Raw genomic sequence first — 27,060 nt, 5'->3', positions numbered from 1 at the left:
TACACCAGCTGATATGAGGCCCCCAAAACATATACAGCAGAGGACTGCCAGGTCTGGGTTTAGACAGAGAAGAGGCACCTAACCCTCAAGAGACTGGAAGCCCCAGGGAGTGGGGAGGTCTGGTGGGTGGTGGGTGGGAACATCTTGGAAAGGGGGATGTACGGGATATGAAATAGTCAGAGGGTGGACAGGAAGGGAGATATAAAAAGATTAAATAAAACTAAAGGTTAAAAACTAAAAGAAAAAAGAACATGGCTGTATTCCTGCAGGTTTCAAATTCTTTTGGCTCATTACGATGTCTTTCATGTTTAGGTGTTGTGCAGAAGCATCACATGTATTTATGGAAGAAGAATGGTTAACAGATCCCGGGATCCAAACAACAAGGACCAGAAAGGAAAGTAGTCCAGGTATTGGGTGACAGAAAAGGACTGAAGTCCTTGTGGGTAGGATCACCAAGATACAGTAGCAGCATGAGACTGTGGGAACGAGAAGGAGAATATACTAGGAGGCATTGGCCACGGTGAACATCGCTGCACTGTCTCCCAGTGAAAGTAAAATGAGTGTTTCGTAGCTGATGATTCATATTTTCACTGCAAAGTCAAAGTTCTTTTACCAGTATGTTCTGGGTCACCACCTCCACCATTGCCCCTCTCTCCACCCCTCACCCCTTCCCCTCACATCATCATCATCATCATCATCATCATCATCATCATCATCACCACCACCACCACCACCACCACCAACACCAACACCCTAGCCTCCACCCCTTCCTTCACCCCACCTCAACCTCAACCCCACCCCTTACCACTCCCCCAGCCCTGCCCTTTGCCCCTCACCTCAGCCTCGACCCCTAACCTTTACCTCTCAGCCTCCAGCACTAAAATTGTTGGTTCACTTTGGCTTTTTAACTTTGTGTGCACACACATGATATGTTGATTATCTTTGGAAGATGACAGGATATCCTGTGTGGGAAACAAAGCATAAATAGCATTCATGCCTTCAGTTTTGGGAATCTTAAACGTGGGTTTTTAAGAAATGAGTTTTATTTAAAAGTTGCTGAACTTACGCTAATTATCAGGCAACTGAGGCAAAGCACTCGTTTACATAAAAGACACGGAAAAGAAAACACAGTGACTTGCAACCGCCCCATTAAGGTTATCTGGAACATGCCTAAAAATGCTAAGTGAAATGTCAAATGACAAATGTGGCAGATAAAAATTCCAAAGACAGGAGAAAAAAAAATCACCGAGTACAGAAAGAAATGGGGAGTGATTGCCGGACAAGGAAAACATGGATAAAGATGCCAAAGGTTGAGTAAGCATAATATAATCTAGTAAAACGTGTGGTCAAGCATATTTTGAATAGTGCTTCACATGCCGGCTTCAATTGAGATTCAAAGTGTTAAGTCACAGTGAAGGCTGCATTGCGGAGATGATTAACCCATGCATGATGTGTCACTGTGAATGTCCCAGGCACTGTTCTGTTTTCTGGGGTCAAATAGAACACAGAGTTCACATGTGGAGGGCGGTGAGCTCACTAATAAACAAGCAGAGGAAGCAGAGAGCATTTCCAGTCTCCTCATCATGCTGTAAAGGGCGCTGGGGAGGTGACTCATTGAGTACAATGCCTGCTGCCCAAGGATGAGGACCTTAGTTTTGCTCTCAGAACCTGCTTAAAAATCAGGGTCTGTGGTGGTGGGTCTTCAGATAACTGAGAAGAGGCCAGACATGTCATATCCCTAGAGCTTATTGGCCAGCTAGCCTGTAGGTCACATTCAGTGACCTAGAGGATCTATTATAGGTCTTATCTCAAAAATCAAGATGGAGAGCTACTGAGGAAGATGTTGGATGTCACCGGCTTTCACCGGCATGCACATACAAGTACTCATACATATACACATACTCCTATGAACACACCCATGCACCAAGCACAGAACCACACACACAGTGCCTTGAAGGAAAATAAATCACTGTGATAGAATGTAACGAGTTGAAATCCTTGGGTTGGTTTCTTCAGGTCTCACAGCACTTCAGCAACTGTCCAGCAACTTCTCCCATTTTAAGAATTACCTACAGTAAACCAAACTTACCTCAGCTGTGCGGGCAAACATGATGGCGGCTTTTCTGTTTCTTATCAATTATCTTTACTGTGGGTATTCTACGTATGTGATTTTTACTAATAAGAAAATTAGGCAGGTTTGATAGTAAATGTCTTTAAGTAGAGAAGTGAAACAGGAGGATGACTGTGAGGGCTATCTGAACCTCATACTGAGATTTTGTTCAAAACAAAACATGCACAGAGTTGAAAGGTTAATTTTCACAAAAAAGATTACAGCAGTAGAAGCTTTGAGTCAGGATTCTTGAGTAGACCTTGACAATTCTTTATTTAATACAAACAAACAAAAAACAAAGAACAAAAACAAAAACAAAAAACAAAAAACAAAACAAAACAAAAAAACAGAATCAGGTTTCCAAGTAAATTCCATCCTCTATCCTCTGTCTCCTCCTTGTGGTCATTTTCATTTCTTCCTGATTTTATTTTGTCTGTGTTTCCTTTGGGTCTTTGGCACCTCTGTCTTTGATCTTTAGGGATTTTTTAATATAATTCTGAAGTATTGTGGGCACAGATTGGGTGCTAGCTAATCTATTCTGTTCCCCAGCAGTGTTCCCTGCTGTAAACTCAGTCTGTGGGAGCAGAGTGATTGCTAAAGAACACAGAGAGGGATCACTTCGGATCACATAAGCTCAGCATTTATTCTTTTAATGCACATCAACTTCTACAGTTACACCCAAGTTGTGGTGCTTTATGCATTAAGCAGCACTTTACAATTGATTAAACATACATAAAAGAAGCAAGACAAGTCTATGGCGATTCCAAGTTGTTTGTTTGGGGGTTTGTGGCAGAGTTTTTAAAACTCTGTGTTTCTGTGTGTCTATGGAATCTATAAGGGGGTGAAGGATCTCCTTGGACTGAAATTACAGGTAGTTGAGAGACACACAGTATGGTTTTGGGGACCCAAATTCAGGTTCCCTGAAAGAGTAGCAAGTGCTCTTAACTACTGAGCAATATTTCTGGCCCTGTGGGAGAATTACTTTTAATTAAATTTGTTCTTTGACTAATTAATTATGTAGTTATTCATTATTATATAGCATAATAAGTTTTATATTTTAAAAAATATGGGGTAATTAGGAATGGACAGAGCCTTTAAGACTGAGTTTTGTGAGTTTTGTGGCTAAGCTAGTTAGTAAATCTGGAAAGAAGGAACCTCAATTAAGATAGTGTCTTCATCAGAGTGCCTGTAGGGAAGTCTAGAAGGCATTTCCTTGATCAGTGATTGATGGAGAAATGCCCAGGACCCTATGGAAAGTACCACCATGGGCTGCTGATCCTGAGATATATAAGAAAGCAGACTCAGCAAGTTATAGGGAACAAGTCAGTAAGTCACACTCTTCCATGACCTCTGCTTCAGTTCTTAATTTCTGTTTTCTAACTTCCTACCCTGACTTTTCTTCATGCCCTCATGATAGACAGGGAGACTTCAGTTGAAATAACCATTTCCTTCCCAAGTTCCTTTCAGTTGCAGTGTTTTATTACAGAAATAGAAGGCAGACTACAATGATAGCAGCTGTAAATAAATGACTCTGTGTGTGTGTGTGTGTGTGTGTGTGTGTGTGTGTGTGTGTGTGTGTGTGAGAGAGAGAGAGAGAGAGAGAGAGAGAGAGAGAGAGAGAGAGAGAGAGAGAGAGAGTGAGTTTGAATTCTACGTAATTGCCAGAATAACATCTACTACTATGGACTCTTGTCCATGCTCCCTTGTCAAAATATTTACTACTGTAATTTAAATATACAGTGGTCCTATGCCTTTTTTGTTGGAAATAAAATCCAGATATATGTCTAAGTCAAGGAAAGTAGGTAAGTTATGTTATCAAGCTTTTTAAAAGAAATATAAACGAATTGTATCTTGACTTCAGGTCCCGTGACTATTTGGACATCCTTGCAACCACTGTCCACACAAATCCCTGATTGTCTCTGTATTGTTTATGGCTGTAGACAGCCCAAACTTCACCCTCTGATTTTTTACACCAAAAAGATACTGCATTTTCTGTAAGAGTTCTGGCTGTGCCATGCGACAATACTGTGAGCTGCCCTCAATCTCCAAAAAAAAAAAAAAAAACCGAATGAATTACAGATATCAGTGTGTCTTTGCCTCACTCTATCTGTTTTATCACTCTCTCAATACAGCAATGCATTGTTTGAAAAGTTTCTGCTGGATTTTAACTCAACCCCACCAGCATCACCCTCCCTTACCCAATTTTAGCACACTGCAACTTCTTCCTTATGCCTCAACAACTTCCCATTGCGAGCTTTATGTCCTCCTCTGTCTCTGTGTCTCTTTCCATCACACACACACACACACACACACACACACACACACACACACTTTTTTTATTGTGCTACTCATTCATATGTGACACAGCCCTTCCTATCCTGACTCTGCTTGCTATATGGTATGACTGAGGACAAACTATATCCAATATACGATTAACTAGCTTTACACACAAGCAGAGAAGAAAGCTAGGCTTTCTAATCATTCAAAGTTCCTTAAGGATTATAGGGATTCCAACATGAAGCCTTAACGTTTGCTTACCTACCAGCATAGCAAAGAACAGTGCAGTACAGTTGGAAGTTATTAACGTTGTAATTCCTAAGGAGAGTTTCTGCTTTCTCTCACACTTTCATTAGGGAGAAAATGACTTTCATTCTGTCCTTACAAAGGAACGATAGGGAGTGTCTCGTGTCTGTGTAAAAGCGCCTGACCTTGAAAAGGAATGGCCTGAACTGGGCCTGAAGAAATTGCAACATTAATTTACAGAACCACTTTCTCCTAGGATGTCTGATGAAGCGACCTATACGACACTGATGCTTCAGGACTCTGCAGGAGTGAGAGGTAATCAGGATGCAAATAACCTACGAAAAGAAGGTAAGAGCTTAGAGAAAGCATACCATGACTTTGCAAATGACAGGTGTTGAGTGCTTACAGATGCCAGCTTTGACACTGAAGGGCAGAGAAATGTGTGAAATAGTCCCCAAAATAGAGACAAACTGTCAGCAGAGTGAGTCTCCTTAAGAGAATTGATGGGGCTTTCAAGACCAGTGGGAATTGTTGGAATCACTGTTATGAAACTCTTCACTGTACGAGAAAGTATTAACGGGTATGTCAGAATTTGGGTCAGGCAGTGAAGATGTCTATTCATAAACACCCTTAGATCCTTTATGCCTTTTTAGCAGTGCCAGAGAGATGTTCTTCTAGAAGCCAAACAGGGTTCTAAACTCCGTAGAGGAAACCTTGCTGGTGTATGGCATAGCCTACTGAAGGGAAGGAGCCGAGTACAGTTGAATCAGAAATGATCGTGAGCTAGCTTTTGCTCTTATGCTGGTTTTTAACTCACTGTCTCTAGAACTCTGCCAGGGCCAGCCCTGGCAATGGCCAGGTCCCACTAAGGAGGTAGCGAGTGGGTGAAGAAGTGAGGCAGGCACAGGCAATCTTCCAGCCTGACTGACGATTGGCAGGTGGAGTGTTTCTTTATCGCTACAGAACTCAATAGACAAGGATAGATTCATATATTTCCAAACATAGATCATATCATTTTTGTACCTGGACATGTGTTTTAACTGCCTCTTGGTCATAAGTTTAATCATCAATGATAAACTGGGACAGAACAGATTGATCATCTACAACTGTTTTCCCTCATCAACCCCATAACCCAACTTTTAAGAATCCAGAGGCATATTTTGTCAAAGCGCAGCAGTCTGTTTTCAGGCTGCTAGCTCTTGCAGTTTCAAGGGTACTAGAAAGAAAAAATCTCCAAGCCAGCCTGGGCAGATTGCCACGTCCCGAGCAGTGTATTATCAACTTTTAATGGTCAGAGTGTTGATTTTCATTAGCCCCAAGAAGAATTTTGACGCCAAAGCTGTTGCAGTTATTATTTAATTTCTGGCACAGTGCAGTGTTTCTAGACTTTTATATACTTGGAAATTTTACCACCAGCAGCTAACTTTTCTAAGTAAGGGGGTCTTTTATTTCCTAGGACCGTAAGTTTATTATTTTTTAAAGTTTGGATATTTCATTTATTTACATTTTAAATGTTACCCCCTTTCCCAGTTTCCCCTCTGCAAATTCTCTATCCCATCCACCCTTCACCTGCTTCTATGAGGGTGCTCCCCCATCCGCCCACCCACTCCTGCCTCACCACCCTAGCATTCCTCTACACTGGGGCATCAAGCTTCCATAGGACCAAGGGCTTCCCCTCCCATTGATGCCAGATAAGGCCCCTTTGGCTCCTTCAGTCCTTCCCCTAACTTCTCCATTGGGGTCCCTGTGATCAGTCTGATGGTTGGCTTCAAGCATCTGCATTTATATTGGTCAGGATCTGAGAGAGCCTCTCTAGAGACAGTTGTGTCAGGCTCCTGTCAGCAAGCACTTCTTGGCATCAGCAAGTGTCTGGGTTTGGTGTCTACATGTGGCCTGGACCCCCAGGTAGGGCAGTCTCTGGATGGCCTTTTCTTCCGTCTCCGCTCCACTCTTTGTCCCTGTCTTTCCTTTAGACAGGAATAATTCTGGGTTAAAATTTTGGAGATGGATGGGTGGCCCCAGCCCTTAACTGGAGGGCCAGGCCTAACCTCTGGATATGGTGCATTCTTTAATCATATTTTCTATACCAGTCTTTGTCTGTAAGTATAAATCCTTGTGTAGGGCACAGATAACTCTAGCCAATGTATTTGTTGCTATATCTTTTCCTGAGGGGCTATATCATATGTGGCCCCCAATCTTTCTTTTCTAATTTTGTATTGATTATTTTATTTATTTACATTTCAAATGTTATCCCCCTTCCTGGCTTCCCCTCCACAAATTCACTATTCCATCCCCTTCCTCTCTGCTTCTATGAGGGTACTCTTCCTGACCTCCTACCCACCCGCTCCCACCTAGCATTCCCCTGGGGTATCAAGCCTTCACAGGACCAAGTGCCTCCCCTACCACTGATGCTAGATAAGGCCATCCTCTGCTACATATGCAATTGGAGCCTTGGGTCGATCCATGTGTATTCTTTGGTTGGTGATTTAGTCCCTGGGAGCTCTGGGGAATCTGGTTGGTTGATATTGTTGTTCTTCCTATGGGGTTGCAAACCCCTTCAGCTCCTTCAATCTTTCCTCTAACTCCTTCACTGGAGTCCCTATGCTCAGTCTGTTGGCCCCCAATCTTTTGTGCCATGTAATTGCCTGAGTATATAGTAAGAAGAGGCTTTTAACCTGTTCTGCCAACTTCTCTAGACCACCGAATCTTATTTATGAAATTAAGTTTACCTTGTTCTGATTATCTTTTTCCTGAGTAAGTACAGGGGCAGAGGTTCTATGAGTGTGTTAGAGCTGGAGCCTCATAAGGAGATCTCTGGCATCTTTATTTGAGTCACATCCTCCAGGGCATAAGGAAGACCTTCAAGTAAGGCCAGGTAAGGATAGCTCCCTGGAAGCATGAGGTGTAATATGTTCAGGAATTTCCCGGGGAAACTTAGCAGCAGTACAACTGGGAGAAGGTACACATGATGCATAAGAAATTTCCCATCAGTCCAATACCCCCAAGCATGCAATATGTGAAGACCAAAACCATAAGTGGAAGACAGCATGACAGCAATCGCATCACCTGGCACAGCTTTGCTAGGTCTCTGTCAAGCAGTTGTGCTGGCTTTATGACTTTTGCTGTTCTCATTAGATATGGTTGTACCAGAGCCCAAGGTATAATTCAGAGTATTTAATGATAAAAAATCTATGTATACATATCTTTATTGAAGTGTACATGTAAAATAAATAATATCACTATTTTTGCAGCTATGGATAGGAAAACTGAATCTTGAAGCAGCTAGGTTGCTTTCCACTTTTGTACAGGTATGTGGTAGATAGAGCCAGTCTTCCAATATCAGCTCATTCCTTTATGCCCAACTGGCAGAAATGTCAAGTCTCTAGAGCGAGTTCCATGTACAAGACTCCTTCACCCCCAAAGGTTGTGTTACAGTCTGAGTTGTTATTCTGAATCATATGCATTGCCGTCTTCCGCTCCATGGATTTGCTTTAGTGTGTGTGTGTGTGTGTGTGTGTGTGTGTGTGTGTGTGTGTGTGTGTGTGGTGTGTGTGTGGTGTGTGTGTGGTGTGTGTGTGTGTGTGTGTGTGTGTGTTAGGGAGAAGATATGCCACACAACAATGAACAGCACAGTTTGCAGTGTTTATTAAAGGTGAGATGATTATGCTTATCTTTTCTGTCTCCTAATTCTCATTCAAATCTAACCTTTGAGTCAAGGGGTTATGTGGCTTTCATATGAGTGCTATTGTACTCACCTGGCAAAAACATTGTGTGCATCAAGGAAGAGAAAGCTGACAGATACTTTTATGACAAGCATGGTCCAAGAGTTGCCTGATAGTTCTGCATCTTAGACTAACTACATTTTTGTCCGGGATTAATTTACTCTTTATGACATAGAAAATAGGACAAAAATGACATAAAATTATTTTATTGGGTTAACCGTAATTTTAAAAGTATAATCCATCTTTATAAGTAAGGAAGAGCCACCTTGTTTTGGAGATTTGTGTCTTAAAATTCAGGTTTTTTTCTATTCTCAGCATCAGTCCAGAGACCTTACCTCCACATAACATTCATGATGTCAGTGGACTTGAAGAAGAAAGACAAAAAAGGGGACAAATGTAAAACAAACAAATAGCAAATTAAGTGACAATCACTCTTCAAAGTACGGGGGAGACATCACGAGTCATATTAGGAATATTTAAAGAGCAACATTAACAAAGCAAGGGGAAAGTTTAATAGCTAGAACGTTTCTGGGTGGGAAAAAACGATCCCCAAAGTAACAGAATGCTGTGTTTCTGCCCTGTTGGTTTCCAGAATGCCCAGCTCAATCCCCACTTTGGCGAGGAGCTGCCTTGAGCTTGATGACCCTCTGCTTGATGCTGGTGACAGGACTTGTAACCTTGGCAACTATGTGTAAGTGTATGTGTATTACACAAATGACAGACATTTAGAAAACACTGGCACAGTGTGCTAATTCAGGAAGGATAAGGTACCAGCATGCAGAATTCTCAAATCACTTCTATTACTCCAGATCATTCTCCAGCACGCCTTTGAAGCAAACTGACCATGGACCTATTTCACTGCTGTGTGAATTCTGCCTCACAGACATTTTTGTCTTTTGATGAACCTGATCACACTGCGAGGAGAATTCTTCTTGCCTTAGTTATTGGTTAGAATGAACAAGCTCTTTTCTGACCAGACATACACATTTGTTAGTCTTATGAAAACATGAGAGCAAGGGGAGAAATGGATTTACAGACAGGTGTGGCAATTTGTTTATATTGAAACTTAGTAGAAGATTAACTCAATCTGCTCACCCATGACCTTCCTAGGGTAAAGAAAACATTGAGTGGCAACAACAACCTGAGTTTTGTGAATGAGGAAAATCACATAGATAAGGAAGAGCAGGGGTGGGAGTTATGTCATACCTGACAGGCAGAATGGAACTATTCTTACAGTGGAAGTCACTCCCTAGCAGACCCTAAGAGAATGTTCTCTTTGTTCTGGGCAGGACATTCTACATTATGGTAATGGAAAGCCATCCAGAGGATATGTATGTTATAAAATGTTACGTATGTGAAATAAAGAGTATTGATTTGATCAGCACTCACTCTCAGGAGACTTGTAATTTAAAAAATCTATTATAATATTAGAAAACACTGTATGCATTAGTGTTTCTTGTTGATGTGACCATACCAAACGAAACAAAACAAAACAACTACAAAAAATAGAAACAAAAAAACCCAACAACAATAAAAGCAGATTTAAAAAAGGAAAGTTTTATTTTGGTCCATGATTTCATTAAGAAGGAATACAGTCCCTCATGATGGGAAGTCACGGAGACAGGTATGTAGAGTAGTTGATCATAATGCATCAGAAGTCAGAGAGCAAAAGGAAGTGAATGCCATGTTCTGCTTGTTTCCTCCTTTATACTCTGCCTAGGTTCACAGCCTAGGGATGGTGATACTCATACTCAGGGTGGCTCTTCATATTTCCAAGATCCCTCTTTGGAAATGCCCCCACAGGTACATGCAGGGGTTTGTCTGCTAGGTGATCTATACCCTGTTACATCAACATGATTAACGATCACAGACACTAATAATGTCTCCTGTGCTCTATTCATTTATTTCTTATATAAAAGTAGTCATTGATAGTTATGATTTGGACATATAAATACAGACTAATGATTTATCTTCTTCAGAAAAGAAATCTGATATTCTTGTTGAGGTAACAGCTATTCAGTACATGCTGATAGGAAAATAAGTTGCATATCTTCTAAATTTGCATACTCCAAAACAAATTAAAGTGACTTGTCATGAGATGCACTGTAATTTTTTTGTAAAGGACAATGCTTTTGATGCAGTAGTTCCTGGATCACTGGAAAACTTAATAAAAATAAAGATGTTTTTAAATTGATGCATGGATCCAGAATTAGGAGTGGTTAGAATGGTCCAACCATTCTGGGATTGTCTGGAATTATTGACAAAACACTGTCAAGGATGAAAGAAAGAAAATGGGCTGAGGGAGTATAAGCAGGAGAACAACATGAAGCCTACGAAAGAGGGAAAAGGAGGATGGAAAAGAGAAAGGGAGGACAAAAGAAGGAGAAAAAGAAGAAAGAGGAGAGAAAGGAAAGAAAAGAGAAAGGGGGAGGAGAGAGAGAGAAGAAGAAGAAGAAAGAGGAGGAGAAAGGGAAGGAAGAAGAGGAATAGGAGTAAGAGGAGGAAGAGGAGGAGGAGGAGAAAGGGGTAGAGGAGGAGAAAGGGGTGGAGGGAGAATCCCTGGTGGTAGGTATACCACACTCTTGAGTCAGCCTGGCAGCCTTGTGAGAGCAGCAGCTCCCATGCAGTCTTCTTATGTCTTCCAGTTTTGCAGGTGTCTAATGATATTAACTCTGATTCAGAGAAGTTGAGTGAACTTCAGAAAATCATCCATCCACAGCAGGACAATCTGTCTGAATCACTGAACAACTCCAGAAAGGGTCTTACAGAGGAATCTCTCCAGTCCCAGATCTCTGCCCTCCTGGAGAGGCAGGGGCAGATGGCTACCAAACTCTGCAAGGAATTCCTCATCCATGCTTCTGGTAATTTGTCTTAGATCTGCAAAAAGGCCAGATCAGACCTGACACCCTGACTAAAGTCCCCACATCAAGCATAGCACCTAAGAGTTATGTCCTCCAACAATCCCTTGAGCATGGCACCTTAAATGTACAATGAACAAGGAATTACAGATATTTCTTTAATATTTTGGGAAACTTCATAGTCACTTCCAAATGCGATTAGCCTGAAAACCTTAACCTTTCACCTTATCAGTTACTTCTTGGTGATTTGGTTATCATAATATTCAAAAGCTTCACCTGCAAAGAGAATCCCCTGACATTGTGAAACCCCCAACTGGGGTTACTCTGCTTCCAGAGGGTCCTGTCATGGTATGTTTCGGGGTACTCATGCTCAGATCTGTCATCCATGTGCATGACTTAGTTTCCAAAGGTTTCTACGATCACCTCACAGAGTTTGTACTTTTGAGTATGATGTCCTTTTTCAGACCATAAGTGCAATCCTTGTCCCAAGACATGGCAATGGCATGGAAACAGCTGCTACTATTTCTCAGCCAATGAAGAGAAATCCTGGCGTGATAGCAGAAAGGACTGTACGGACAAGAATGCCACGCTGGTGAAGATTGACAGTATTGAAGAAAGGGTATGGCTGACTCTCCTCCCCCAGCTATAGAAATTACCCATACAATGAGGAACAAATGTGTGATGCTTCTGTTTGTAACAGGGCACTAGTGGATTTTGAATGAGAACTAATAAATGATTTGAGGAACTGGGTGCGGAACCCTGGATACACACGTGCATGCATGCGTGTGAGCATGCGCACACATACACCCACACACACACACTCTCTCTCTCTCTCTCTCTCTCTCACACACACACACACACACACACACACACACTTGTTACATATAATACATATGTTAATCTTACCACTGCAAGCTGGCAGGTGGGCCTCTCACTTATGCTTTCTCCTGTCCCCAGGATCTCCTTCAGTCACAGCTGTCCCTCACATTCTCTTTCTTTTGGCTGGGATTGTCCTGGGATTCATCTAGCAGAAACTGGCTGTGGGAGGATGGTTCGTTGCCCCCTCCAACCCTGTAAGTATCTAACTGTTTCAGGTGGAAGATCAGGATTCCCATAGAACTCTGAGAAAATTTATGTAAATTGAAATAATTAAAAACCTAGATATGAAAAAAAGAACTATATTGTTTAACAAAAGAGAGGGCTTCCATAGAGAAGACATTGAGGGCTGGTAAGTAATTCCATTTTGTCGACGGCAGAGCAGTGCACTAAACTCCATGTGTCTCTTGGTTGTTTTCCTTATTAAGCATGTACATGCAGTAGTATGTTCAAAGTACTTCATAAATATAAACTCTTGAAGGATGTACTTTCATATCCCCACTACATAAAACAAACATTATCAGAGAGCTTCAGTGACTTGCCTAAGACTGTCCAGTTCAAATATAATCAAATCAAGACTGAACACTTTAGGTCACCTATTCAGCCACTCGGCCATTTCATTTTCCAGCCGTTGCAACCTTCAAGGGTAGTGTTTGTCATAAGAACATACATTCAGATGTTGACATATTTACTCACATTAAGTAATTGTTGGCTGTTTTCTCACAAAAAGTAAGTCTGAGCTGCCTGGTTAGTTTACAGATTAGCTTCATGATGCAGAACCACCAATTACATTACACGGCAAATGCCCAAAGCAAAATTTACTGCTGCAGAGTCTCGATAACAAGGTTGAAAGTACATCTGAAATCTGTACGATTTGGGAAATAAAAAATAAAAATGAATAAAAAATATTATTATATTTTTATTTTTTGCAACTATTTAAAGTTATAATAAAATAGAAATCAACATAAAAATGTGTCTTTCAAAGTCTTCCTCCATCCCATCTTCTGCACTTTCCGAAAGACTCCTTAGAAAAGAGGTCCAGACTCACTGGGATATTAGTGCCACTTAGCGTCAGGCTGGGCTCAAAGAGGAAGCCAGTGGGTTTGTGGTGTGGGTTAGGAGTTGAAAACTAGTGTTTATTTCATCTATGAGATGGTACCATGGTCTAAGTCCTTGTTTTTTCAAGAACAAGATTTGTCTTAACTGTCATGCCTAAAAATTACTTTTCTATTTGTTTATTTATTGGGGAGGTCAGGGTTATGTGGTGCCGGGGCACACATTAAGGATATCAGGGGAAAACCTGCAGGAATAAGTTCTCTCCTTCCAGCATGTGGGTTCAGGGAACTGAATGCAAATCATCAGGCTTGGTGCCAAATGCCCTTGCCCACTGAGTCATCTCAAAAGCATATTTTTTTTTATTTTAAAACTAAAGACTGGAAAGATTGCTCAGTGGTTAAGAGCCAAGGCTACTTTTACAAGAGGACCGGAGTTCAAATCCCACCACCTACAAGTGACTTACAACCACCTATAGCTCCAGGTCCAGGAGATTTAACCCCCTCTACTGAGTTCTGGGGGCACATGTATACATGTATGCATAGACATACAGACATACACATAAAATAAAATAAAATTAATCCTTAAAAAAATAAAAGTTTAAAAGAAGACATAGTTCAAACTATCTATGAAAGACTTTTAAGACAAACATTCCACATCAGAACGTTAGCAAAACAGAGTAAGTGTATTTATATAATTTTTAAAGCTACATCATTTATACTAAATGGGAGTTGGTACCACTATCTTCTCTCCTCCTCCCTCCATCCTCCAAGTGCTCAAGCCATCGGGTCTGTTTTACTCTTTGATGTTTGTCGTCAGCATTTTCTATATTGAACTCTCATCATTTCATGTTTGCTCAAAGCTGCTGGGATTCAGCTTTGGCTCACCAAATAATGATATGTCTGTTTTTTTTCTCCCTAAATATCCATTTCCCAGAGATTTTTCTGGTACTTTTACTATCCAAATATATACTCCCCAGATTCTTATCATCATTACTAGCTCTATTTGGTTAGTCTATTTTCACACTAGTAATGATAGCAGAAGGCTCACTCAAAACAATGGGGATGTAAAGGAGAGCTGTTCCTTTTTAAAAGCAGATTAACTGAGAGGGTAGTGCTCACAGTTGACCCGAGGAGAGGAGGGCCATTAGACAGAGAGACGATCTTCCAGGAGTGGGACCACAGCACCATGTAAATGCAGCACAGTTCTTGGGTTAGAATGTGCCTTTCTCCTCTCCTATGTGAGTACTGGTCATTCTTGACTTGTCTCTTGGCCCCTGTGGACATGTGGAGAAAATGGCCCATAGTTGGGATGCAGAGCCTGTGGACAATGACCCTAGGTCTTCATGCAGTTGTCAGAGAAGTCAACTCAGCTTAGAAAGACTACTTCAGGCTTGTGCAGCCTCTTCCCTGGGTCCTGAATAAAGTCTCTATTTCTGAGATGTATCCAAATAGGGATATTTATCTTTGATGAATAAAATAACATGGCATACTAGTGTGCATCATTTTTTTTTAAAAAAAGCAGTATTTGCAAAAAAGGTTTAAGCTGAGCATGCATAATTTTCAAGAACAACGTTTAAGGACTATCATTAAAGTTGAGCCAACCCCTCCTCCCCCCAAAAAAAACCCTCAAAAAAAAAAAAACCAAAACCAAAACCAAAAAAAAATCCCTGGACACAATTTCCCAACTACTTATAGATCACATCAATAAGTCATTCATTTCCTCTCTCAGATTCTTATCTTGTTTTCTCAAGTATCTATGAAAGCATGCATAAGTACACTTTTACACAGTAAAATGTCATAACTTTGATTTTATTTTTCTAGTTATCTTATTAAAATATGAAATATAAAAAATTATCCATAAATTCTAGTTTAATTTGTACTGAGTAAGTTCCATTAATGGAATTCCATATTATAGTGGGAAATAATAATCCCCAAGCCACAACTTAAATATTTTTCTTTTTATTTAATTGGATTTTATGTAGTATATTCTTATCACGGATTCCCCTCCCTCATCTCCTACCAGATCCCCCGACCCATCCAATTCCATCCCTCCTTTCTCTGTCTTTAGAAAGCAAACAGACCAATGAAAATTGTCACCAGTGTCAGGCATAGGTCCCCTCTCACAGAGTCACCTTTAAATCCAATCAGATAGTGCTGGTTACTCCCACAGCCTTTGTGCCACTCCCATACCAGCATGGCATGCAGAGCTAAATACATTCTTCTTAAGGGAATGGTTTACCCAGGATTAAAATTAACCTGAAAGGAAGAACGCAGCTGTGCTGACCTTGCAGCTTCTGATGCTCTGTAGAGGCTGCATAACAGTCGACTCTTTCTCTCTACGGGTGACTGAGAACACTAAATTCTGCTTAAATTTTACATACTAGTTTTAATTACTTTTAAATCGATTACTTTTCAGATTTAATGAGAAGGAGCTTGCCAGTTTCAATGGATCCCGAGAGTGTGCTTACTTTGAAAGAGGGAATATTTACGTTTCTCGCTGTAGTGCTGAAATTTCTTGGATTTGTGAGAAGACAGCCTCCCTGGTGAAGATTGAAGATTTGGAATAATTTGAGTCTTCTAAGTTTATCCAGCAGTAAGGCCTATGGCAAACCCATGCAAGAAAGGAGGAAGCTACAATATTTGAGCCAAAAACCAACTAAAAACTGACTTAAACTATCCCACGGACAAACCTGCTTCCCAGAATATTCTCCTCCTCACTGTGTGATCCCCTCTGACCTGGTGTTCTGATTACTTAGATATTAAAATGTTGTCAAGTGCTCAGGAAAGAACATGTCTTCTTAGTCTGTCTGTCAATAAACATTGTTTCTTGCTTTATTCTTACAATTCTACACAGAGACTGGGTGATATTTAATGCTAGACCAACACAGGCCACAGTTTTTGAGCAAGTTCTAGGAAACCCTTGTTATAAAAGCTGCTCGATCATGTACAGGTCTGAGGGAGCCCAAGGTAAAGGACCTGGGACAACAGTACTGCATTGCTGAATTGAAAATATTTTAGTATTTTAGAGAGTATCTATCTAAACCCCTAAGTATCAGCAAAATAACCTATGTATTATAAATTCTTATAACTTACACAAAGGAGGATGAACATTGTGTCTTAATATCTTTATCATTTATTTAAACTAGTAATATTCAAGTTATTGATTTGGCAATCAGCAATTTATCAGAATAATAAAGACTTTATTCTATTACCATTAACATGTTATGTAATTTTATTTTGCATATACATATGAACACCATGCATTTATATGTGTGTATGTGCACATGTGTGAATACCCGTACCTGTGCATGCATGTAGAGGCCAGAGGAGAGCACTGGGTGCCCTTCTCCAACCCTCTTCACCGTATTGTATTTCTTTGATGCAGGTTCTCTCCCTGAATGAGGATGTTGTGGGTTTTTTTTTCTTTTTTTTCTTTTTAGTTAGACTGGAAACCAGCAATCACCAGCCATCTTCCTGTTTCTGCTCACTGTTTGTGAAGTAACAGGCATGTGCCTGGCCACACCAAGATTTTGGAGCCGAGCTGAGATCTGAACTCCCATCCAGATGTTTGCTCAGCAAGTGCTCAGCACTGCCAAGACAGCTCTCCATCACTACGAACTTTATTTCCTTCTGAGACATATCAAAGCGTTATTTGAAGACATGTTATTAAAACAATAATTTTTTAAAAAACATTCCTGAAACAGTCTGCCTACATCCTTGCAGAAGCTAAATACTGCAAATCTAGGCTTCAATCTTTCTGAGACAAAATACTGACTTCAGGATATTCATGAATAAAATGGATTTGATTTTCTTGTCATTATTTAGTTATGCACAGTTATTTTCTAAAAGGATGTTAAATTAACTTGTGGTACCAATTTTGAACAGTGGCTCATATTTCACTGAAAAATAGACAGTATTCTAAATATTGTAACAGTTCTTTGAAACAACTTCTTAATACTACCCAACATAATGTTAACATTATGACCTCATTATAATAGATTATAAGATATATGCATTATATAATATATTCACATACATATTATTTATCACAATTTATTTTATTATACCTTATATACATATATTTATGTATTACCATATATTAGATATGTGTATATTATATATTTATATAGTATATTTTTAATTTAAAATTATTTTATATAATATATAATTATATACATTATATACAGGGATATATAAATTCATATATGTGTATATATGTATATGAATATAAATATGTATATGTATATATCCAAGGAAATTCTAGAAGTAGGGAGTAAGGCTCAGAGTAAATATTTAATAAGACGTACAAACTGAATGCAAGTACATATTTTAAAATACAGGTCACTCCTTTCAGCATAGTTAAGTGCACTGCGTCTACCAGTCCTCACTCAGGGCTCAGTCACAAGTAAAATATACATAGATCTAAATAGCAGCTTTATTCTTCCATTTCTCATCTGTAGGTTCCTGCCCCTCTCACAGAGTAGAGTTACTCATCAAACATCAAAAGTCTCTACTTGACTCCCAGAGCTTCGGGTTTCTCTCTTTTCCCTTGGGAAAGAAGATCACTCCTGCTTTCCCTCTATCTCTAGCCAAAGAATCTTTGTAGAAGCTGCTCATCTTTGCTGGTTCTTTTGTTCCCATAAAGAGATTATAGTTTTTGCCTGGCCTCTCGTATCTTCTCCTGACTAGCTCATGGCCACTCTGACTTTCACACTCATTTGAAGAGAAACTTTGTTTGGTTTCCCAGAGGCTTTGGATTCTGATAAGGTCAGACCATCTGTCCCATCCTCCCTGCATCTTGCTGTCACCACACCGTCTCCACTGGCCTCTGCAACAGTGAGGACATCCACATCATCTGTTCCTGGAGGCCCACTGTCCTTCGTGGGCCACAGCACACCACTGTCCTTTACTGCATTCTGATAGCTGGCTTCCGAGGTGGGAATCACTCCCAGGATTTTCTCTTTTCTCTGCCTCTGACAGACGCTAGAAACACAGATGTACGATAGATAGGTGAATGAGTGATAGATAGATATTTGGAGGCCATATCTCAGATCGACAGGATCACAGATGGCCCTTAGGGAGGCAGGACTGGACTATTAAATTTCATAGGCTTTGTAATGTATCATAGGCTCTCAGACTGAATCAGTGACCTCAGTACCAATTCCTGAGCAGGCAGATAGTATAAGTTTTCAGTTGCTATGATTAACTCCATGATCAAGGCAACTTGTAGAAGGAAGGATCTGTTTGGGCTTGTGGCTCCAGAGTGATATGGATAGGTTTATATGCATATATATGTTTATATATATATGTACATATAAATATATCTACATATATAAGTAGTATACTACATAATATATAAATAATAATAAAAATGCATAATATAAAATTATACACACACATATGATTTTAAAGATCCTCTTTTCCCCAACATTGTGTGTGCGTGTGTGTATGTGTGTGTGTGTATGTGTGTGTGTGTGAGTGTGTGTGTGTGTGTGTGTGTGTGTGTAAGAAACAAAAGAAACAAATGAGACATACAAAGGAGGTGGGTTGAGTGAATACCAATTAAAGATAGCTAGAATTTTTAGCTCTATTCCCTGTGTGTCCTTGAAGGACAGATCCCCAGTCCTTCTAGTCTGTTCCCCGACCCACAGAGTTCTCTGCGTGGTTCTCATCATTAATGCTCTTCTTGCATGGAGGTACTCAACTTTGGGCTGTTTTTGTTTTGTTCTGTTTGGTTTGGTTTGGTTTGATTTTTTTTTGTTACCTTTGCACAATCCCGGATCATCTGGGAAGGAACCATTAGCTGAGAATGTGTCTCCATAAGATTGGTCTGTGTAGGAAGTCTGCAAGGCATTTTCTTGTGTAATGTTGATGTGGGAGGGCCCACCTCTTGGGGAGGTGCCACTCCTGGACAGATGATTCTGGGTTGTATTAAAAGCAAGCTAAGCAAGCCGGGGAGTGATGTCAAGTAAGCTGCACTCTCTGTGGCTCTGTTTCAACTCCTAAAGTTTCTGTTTTGGGTTTTGTAACCTTTAAGGGAAATAAACCATGACCTTTGGTTATGGTATCTTTATTATAGAAAGAGGGAGCATACTGGGACAAATCTTTACTTCTCTATCGCCTGCTTGTTTTAGGAAAATCATCAGCATGTGGGCAAAGACATTTTTCATGCAGCCAAGCACCAGCGCATCCCGGATGAGGGAGCAGGGGCTAAGGGGTCAGCAGCAGGTGGAGGTCAGCTCAGGGAATTCCGAGATCTGGGGCCGCTGTCCATAGATTATTTTTTATATTTCTTGTGTCCACTGTGAGACGTTGTCCAGAAATGAAGTGGACAAAGATAGCATCCATGCCTGTTCATGTTTCTCATTCTTTATCAGCTGGAATTGAAAACTCTCCAGAAACAAAAACAAACCCAGGAGGAACTGATAAGAAGGCTTTCATTTCCAATTAAGCCACTGTGTTTCTGAGGAACTTACCCCCATGTGTAAACTCCCGTGGGAGATCCTCTACCTCTTCGGTTTGCTGTAATATTTCTGTCTGCTTATTTATTTCTTAAAGTGGAGGGCGTGTGTGGAAAGAGAGAGAGAGAGAGAGATCTCAGAAAAATCACTTCTGAACCTTTGCGTCTTGTCTTTGTCTTCAGCTCTTAGGCATGACTCTGCTGTAATGATTTGATAATTATTTGTCTTCAGGAAAAACTTTATTTTATGCTTGAAAAACAAAACAAAACAGGAGGATCATGACTTCAAGCCAGTTGGGAACACACAAGTTTGAGCCTCACCTGGATTATATGGCAAAATTCTGTCTCAAAACAAACAAATAACAAGTTTTACTAGGAAATATCATAATACCACAAGAAAAAAAGCCAGACCCAATGTGAATAACTTTATAAATTAGTTAATTAATTAATTAATTTACATCCCAAATGTCGCCCTCCTGGCCCCCCTACCAAAGTTCTTCACCCCATTCCCCACTCCTCTTTGCCTCTGAAAAGGTACTCCCCCAACCCTCAGCCAGGCTAGACAAGACAGTCCTCTGCTACATAGATGGAGGGGACTCAGTGTATGCTCTCTGGTTGGTGGCTTAATCTCTGGGAACTTCTAGGAACCCAGGTGAGTTGACAATGTCAGTCTTCTTGTGGGGTTGCCATCCCCTTTAGCTCCTTCAATCCTAACTCTTTTTTTTTTTTTTCCGGAGCTGGGGACCGAACCCAGGGCCTTGGGCTTCCTAGGCAAGCGCTCTACCACTGAGCTAAATCCCCAACCCCAATCCTAACTCTTTCATAGGGGTCTCAAATCTCAGCTGAATGGTTGCCTGTAAGTATCTGCATCTGCCTCGATCAGCTGCTGTAAGGCCTCTCAGAGGCCAGCCGATCTAGGCTCCTGTCTTCAAGCACAACATGGCATCAGTAACAGTGTCAGGAATTGATGCCTACCCGTGGGATGGATCCCAAGTGGGGCCAGTCACTGGATGGCCTTTCCTTCAGTCTCTGCTCCACTTTTGTCCCCACATTTCTTTTAGACAGGAGAAATTCTGGGTCAAAAGTTTTGAAGGTGGGTTGGTGTCCCTATCTCTCCACTGGATGCCCTGTCTAACTACTGGAGGTGGTCACTTCAGGTTCCATTTTCCCAGTGTTGGGCACTTCAGCTCTGGGAGTCTCTCACATCCCAAGTCTATGGAACTTTCTAAAGGTTCCCCCATTCCTGGAAGCCACATATTTCCATTCATTTTTCTGGTACTCTGGGCTTCTCTCTTGCCCCCTCCCCCACCTTTTTGCCCTCTTTTCCTCTTCCCTTCTCTCTCCCACCCAGGTCCCTCCTTCCCTGTGAAAGTTTTTAATAACCCGGCCAGTCTCACTGTGGTATGAACTGGGTTCTTAAGACAGAAACAATGGTATGTGGCAGAAATAAAAGTAGATCACCCTGGTAAAAAGCAGTTAGTGTCTCATCTCTACCAGAAACAAGTTTCAGTGGACAACTAAACCTACCCTAGCCAGTCTCATTGGACGGGGTGTTCTTTGGAGATGGAGCACTACCTGTCCACTGTGGGGGGTATCATCTAAAATTAGCAGATGGCAAACATTAGAAAGAAAAATCTATAATGAGTAGCAACTACTTTCGTAGGTGTAGAATTTACCTCATTTTTCTCCTAAGCAGTGGGTCTTTGAGTTTTTTGTTTTTTGTTTTTTGTTTTTACCAACACTCAATTCCTTTCTCTTACTATGCTCAACTTTTTCTTTCATTGATGCATCATCCAGTATATTTTCCCATCATTATTAGACTCTGGGAAGCCCCATCTTTTCCTTCAATGCAAAAAAAATACAGAATTTGCATTTCAGAAAATTCTAGGATGACAGTCACTCTACCATATTTCCAACTGTTTTTACAGTCATAAGATATTGAGCTAAAGGACATTAGTGATGTAGCTTTTCATCATGATATAAGTTCTTAAACACATTTTGGATCTGATTTTATTTTATTTTGGATTTTGCTCCAAGACCAACTAACTGATTGTTGAGCATAAGCTAGAAAACATAAATGGCTGCTTTCCTTGGTTTCAGTGAGGTTTAGGATGAGGCAATATAAGGATTTTAATTTAGTAAGTTACATATTTCTCTTAGTTTATTAATTCCTCACACACAAGGTTCTGCCATTAAAGCTTCATCAACGAGATCAAAGACAGGGATCAGAAAATGACTAAAGGTTAAGAGAGCTTCCTGGAGAATCTGGAGGACCACAGTGAGATTCCAGCACCCAGTTATCAAGGCAGATCTCCTACACAGGTGTGTTGAAAGAGCAAGTTAGGATACCTTTTTCTGGTCTCCTCATGCACACATACACAAATTTAAAGAGAGGAAAATGAAGACAGTTTTGATATCTCACTTTTAATTCCCTATCTCCATATTTAATATTCTGAGAGTCCTTGGGATTTTCTCTTATGAAATCCCGATGATGCCTCAGAAATGTCCTTAGCCTTTAACTAGACATGGTGTCCATTGGATTGTATTCATTCAAAACTTCTATATTTTTATGATTTATGATGTTCAAAGAGCACAAAGCATATTAAAGCTTTTACTTGAGTGGAAGGCCATTTAAATAGTGGACTTCTACACTTTTCTTTTTAGTTTGCTTTTTGTTCTTTTTCTGAGACAGGCTGGCCTTACAGTCACTGTGAGCCAAAGATCACACTGAACTCTGACCGTTTGGCCTCCACTTCCATAATTCTGGTATCATAGGCTGCCTTAGCTTACTCTCTGTTGCTGTGATAAACACGGTGACCAAATACTGTGCCCTAGGCATACCCAAAGGTAGTTTCATTTAAAGATGTAAATCAAATACATACAAGTAATTAAATATGGCTTCCCAAAAGTGTGTGAGCTAGAAATCTCTCCAGAGTTTCTAAATGCAACAGGAAAGACAGCGTAGATGTCTGTAAAAATAACTGAGATGTAATAGTAGATCATTGTGTAACCAAGGCTGTCCCAGTACTCAGCTGTCCCTGCACTCAGCCTCCTCCTGAGTTCTGAGATTGCAGATGTGCACTACCCTGCTTTGTTGAATTTCTTTCAATGCCTTCCACAGTAGGTAGGATTGGATAGCCACAGTGGTGCAGGGGCATAGAGACCAGGTCTATTTCCACAAGAGTCAGACGTATGATGGTTTTATAACAACCAAAGGTTCCCTTTAGTGAGACACCAGGGGAAGTTCTTCCGTGTTACCAGTAGTGGGCAATATCCCTCTAGGGAGAAAACGTGCCTCTTGAAGGTTTTCTTGGTTGGCATTCCTAGATTCAAAAGTCTAGATTGAAAGTCCTAAGATTCAGTTTAACTTCATTAATAGAACACTATACACAGTGACAAATGCTTATTAATTATGTTCACCTGGAACCAATAGTCTCATGGCTTTCAGAAGACAGAAAAAAAAGCATGCAAATAAAGAAAATAAATAATTTGACATTTGTTGATTTCTTCTAAAATTTGCAAAACTTATGGGCATTAAAGACTAATCCAAACCTTTGTTTGTTTTTTCCAATGCTCATGTAAGAACATAAAAGTCTCTGCATGCTGCTGAAGTAACTCCTTTGTTCTCTGGCCAGAGATCTGGAATCCAGAAAAATACCTCTAACATTGAGATGCCCAAGCTTTTGACTTATAATTTAGGGCACTCTTACAACCTCCAGAGATTTCTCCAAGTGACTACTAACCAAGAATAAGACTGGGTGGGACTTATGTAAGAATTTTACAGAGCTAAAGACCCAGAGTCTCCAGAACATTGGTCTTCTTCTGTAATATTCCCATTTTTTTCTGAGGGCAAATATATTTTGTTTTGTTTAATTTAATATGGAAACAAACCTCTCTTGTGGATTTTGTACCTCTTGATAATAATCAATATCTGTCACAGTTAGTATTGTCAGTTTGAAATAATCTAGGATCACCTAGGAGACATGTCCCTGGGAATGCCTGTAAAGAATATTCTAGGTGACTTGATGTGGGGAGAACCATTTCAACTGTGACAGACCTTCCATGGGATGGGTTCCTGAAGCAAATGAGGGAGAGAAAGCAAGCTGTGCACCAACACTTACTGCTTTCTTTTTCTATGAGTGAAGATGACCAGCTCCTTTAGGCTAAGAAATCTAATGGATGCTCTCCAGTGGAGATCCAGGAGATATAACAATGTTAAGGACAGAATAGAAGAGACTGTTTTACCCCTGATCATATCTACACCCTACTCAACACAAGGTACTTCCATGAAGACTGACCTCTAACCTTTAGGTCCCCCTAACAAATCGGAGATAAAAGTCTCTTGGGGAGAAAGTTGAAGAAAGCTAGCAAGAAGTTCAGCAACATGGAACTATTCTTAGTGTGGGCTCTGCATACACCAATCTTCTAATCATGCACTTGGCAGCCCAAGAACTTATTTGCATATGCTAGTGTCATCCTGGATCTCCAGTGAAACTTACACTTTTCGTCAAAGATCCATGCAAGCACTTTTCACGGCCCTCCCTGTTTCACATCTCTAAAAGTCCACATAGTTCAAAATCAATTCAGTGTGGATTGTCACGCCTCTCTTGTTTTCAAGGTTGTGTTCTGGAATGTGGTTGAGTAGAAAGAGGGTGCCCTAACTTCCCTCTCACAAGGACTGCATGCCCAAGATGTAAACAAAATGAATGCTTCCTCCCTAAAATTAGTTTTGCCAGATAGTTCGTTGCCCCAAGGCACATAACCAGTGCTGCACATGCTCTTGGTGTCCTCGCATCATTTCTCAGATGCCTTACTAACCTAAGAGAGTGCACCTAATTCAACAAGTTCCCCCCTAGCCAATTTATTTTTCCCCCACTTTGATTTCTTGAGGTTCTGATTCCATGTGAATTTTCTCTATTCTTTGTGGGACACATTAGCTAGGCCTGTAACCATTTCCTTCTGTTAGGACCTGAGGACCATAGTCAGATGATCTAGTTACTTGACTTGTGGTCTGGAAGCTGGGTTGGTGAAGATTTGGGGGGGGGGCGGGACATATACATTAACTTACACTGAAAAGCATGGTCCATGTATGGGGATCTATTAGTATAAGGGAATAATTCTCTTCTCTTCTGAATTCTTTGGAGACTCAGGAAATTCTGTGAATCAATATGTTGGAGGATATTAAGAAAAGATGAAAGATGGTGGGACCCTGTGTAACAAGAGCTGTGAATATAGTATGAGCTATGGATGGAGCACAGTACAGAATGTTTTTTTCCATATGGTTGCCTTCTGGAAAGAATTGAACAAACTGGTAAGTGGATGCATTTGAAAGGAAGGACATGAGAGGATACCATGGATGGCATGGCCACACCATTTCTGTGGGAAATGCAAAGGCCTAGGAAGAATATTCTTGTCTCTTTTCACATGACCAAAGATAATAAGACATAACTCCAAGTGTATTCACTCACTGTGCTTGTGTTTGCTTAAATTGACCTCAAACCTACTCAATATGAGGTACTTCCAAGAAAACTGGCCTCCTCCCTTCAGGTCCTCCTAAAGAATTGGAGACAAAAGTCACCATGTGTTTTGATTGCTTTAATAATAGAAATGAGAAGCGTTCTGTTTGCTCTGCTCCTAAACTCAGATTGTGGCATCCCGTGGCGTCCCCACACACATCTTTGCCATTTTCTTTAGTCCACCTAGCCTCACTGGCCAGGGTGAGTCAACATTAGATGCCCATTTATTGTCTTCCCAGCTTTGGCCTGTTTCTGGTCTTTGCCCAGCTTCAATTTTTAATGTCCATTGGTGTTCCGACCTTCATTTATTCATTCCCATGAGTGGTCCTCATCTTTCCTCACCTTCCTACTAAATGAGATAATGAATTTTTTTTCATTCAACATCATGGCAGCTCTCACCTTTGAGGAATTTCATCTCATTTCTGATTATACATTTGTGGTTGGTCCTTCCACTTCATTTTCTAAATGGCAAGTGAAAAGACATTCCCTGTCTTATCATTTGTACTCTACCCATATTTCTCAAGTGTTGGTGCATCTCTCTGATTCTCTCTTGTCTTCACTGATTCTCCAATCCAGAGAAGTTTTGTTTCACCTTTAAAAACAATGCTCTTACTCTCTAGCTGGACAATATTTTCCCTTCTAACACAGTCATGGAGTTTTCATTACCCAATGGGCAACAGATGTTTCAGGTTCCAAATCTTCTCTTAGCATCTATTTTCTTGGCCCATTCTTGTTGGTTACTGTTACAGGTTTGATCCCCCTTCAAAATGCCCTTTGAAGTACATTGGCTTGCAGGAGTATGCTTCTGGATTCAATCTCTCACGGAGGAGAAAGAAAAGGAAAAATTGACCAGGGCTACAGTCACAGTGAAGTTTCTGGTTGTCTCAATAGGAGACTCTGTAACCAGAAGTCTACTTACAGGTCATTAAATATTGAGATCCCTAAGAAATAAAATGGATTAAATTGTATATACCTTTTACATGTAGATATTACTACTGTTTTTAGTTGTTTTTTTAATATTTTATGTTTGAGGAAACTGTTAAAAATGAGATTGCCTTTTAAATTTTATTTCTAATTTTTCATTGTTAATAATAGAAATATGCTTGAGCGCTGTTGAAAATCTATCCAGTGATTTTGATATGATATAATGCTTACTGTAGCATTTCAAAAACTGTATTGGTTCTCAAGTATATTATTAAATTAGCTACAAATAAAATGTTTTATTTTAACTTTTGCCAACTTTCAATTTTGATATGCCTTTTAGTTGCCTTATTTTTCTTGCCTTTTTACTGCTGGATCTCTAACACTAGAAGTTGTTGGATGACGTGATTAACAAAGTTTATTCTTATCTTATTCTAAAACTAGGAATATGCTTTCTCCTACTAGAACTATGATGTCAATTCAAACTTCAGAGTTTTGCTCATTTGTGTGCTGTTTAGTTCATGTCAAATTTTGATTATATATGGGAAAGCTACCCCTAGTTTCCTAAGCTTTATTATGACAGGGTATTATGTATTCATCAAATGCTTTGCTATGTCAATTGAAACATTTATTTTCCCTTCACATCTTTTTTGAAAATTTTTATAAATCTTTAATAAAAATTATTCACATCATACTATGCTTTCTATATTTTTCCAGACTTTATTTTCTTAGAGGTTGAAATTTACCTGGTTTATCTTTGGAAGAAGAGAAAAAAGAGGCTACGTGGTCTTGTGTTCAGTGTACTGTGTGTTGAAAAATACATGGTGATAAGCTAGAACTTAGTATCATGGCTGTCAGCAAACGAGACAAGGAAATCTAGGTACAAACATTATAGAGAGGCAGGACTATAATCACATTGTTGCTACTGTGTTTGATGCACACTGCTTATAGTTCTTCTGAATGTCAGATGTCTAAGCAACCTTTCCATTGCTGTGACAAAACACCATGACCACCATAAC

The 27,060-nt window shown here is 40.1% G+C and overlaps 1 protein-coding gene across 3 annotated transcripts; it reads left to right on the top strand.

The window, feature by feature from the left end:
- Window positions 1-7: 7 nt before the first annotated feature.
- Clec12b (C-type lectin domain family 12, member B) lies at window positions 8-16,961 on the top strand. Of its 3 annotated transcripts, XM_006237092.5 has the most exons (8): window positions 8-51; window positions 313-407; window positions 4,890-4,981; window positions 8,948-9,046; window positions 11,001-11,216; window positions 11,678-11,832; window positions 12,171-12,286; window positions 15,561-16,961. In XM_006237092.5, the coding sequence occupies exons 3-8, from the start codon at window positions 4,891-4,893 to the stop codon at window positions 15,709-15,711; spliced, it is 828 nt and encodes a 275-aa protein (XP_006237154.1). In that variant the 5' UTR covers window positions 8-51; window positions 313-407; window position 4,890; the 3' UTR covers window positions 15,712-16,961. The 3 variants fall into 3 exon arrangements, with proteins under 3 accessions (XP_006237154.1, XP_063142687.1, NP_001102823.1); XM_063286617.1 differs by lacking the exons at window positions 8-51; window positions 313-407 and having other exon boundaries at window positions 3,906-7,941; NM_001109353.1 differs by lacking the exons at window positions 8-51; window positions 313-407 and having other exon boundaries at window positions 4,878-4,981; window positions 15,561-16,357.
- Window positions 16,962-27,060: the final 10,099 nt, after the last annotated feature.

Source organism: Rattus norvegicus, chromosome 4 (genome assembly GCF_036323735.1).
Source record: "Rattus norvegicus strain BN/NHsdMcwi chromosome 4, GRCr8, whole genome shotgun sequence".
NCBI classification, from domain to species: domain Eukaryota; kingdom Metazoa; phylum Chordata; class Mammalia; order Rodentia; family Muridae; genus Rattus; species Rattus norvegicus.
This window is presented reverse-complemented; position numbering and strand designations above follow the sequence as displayed.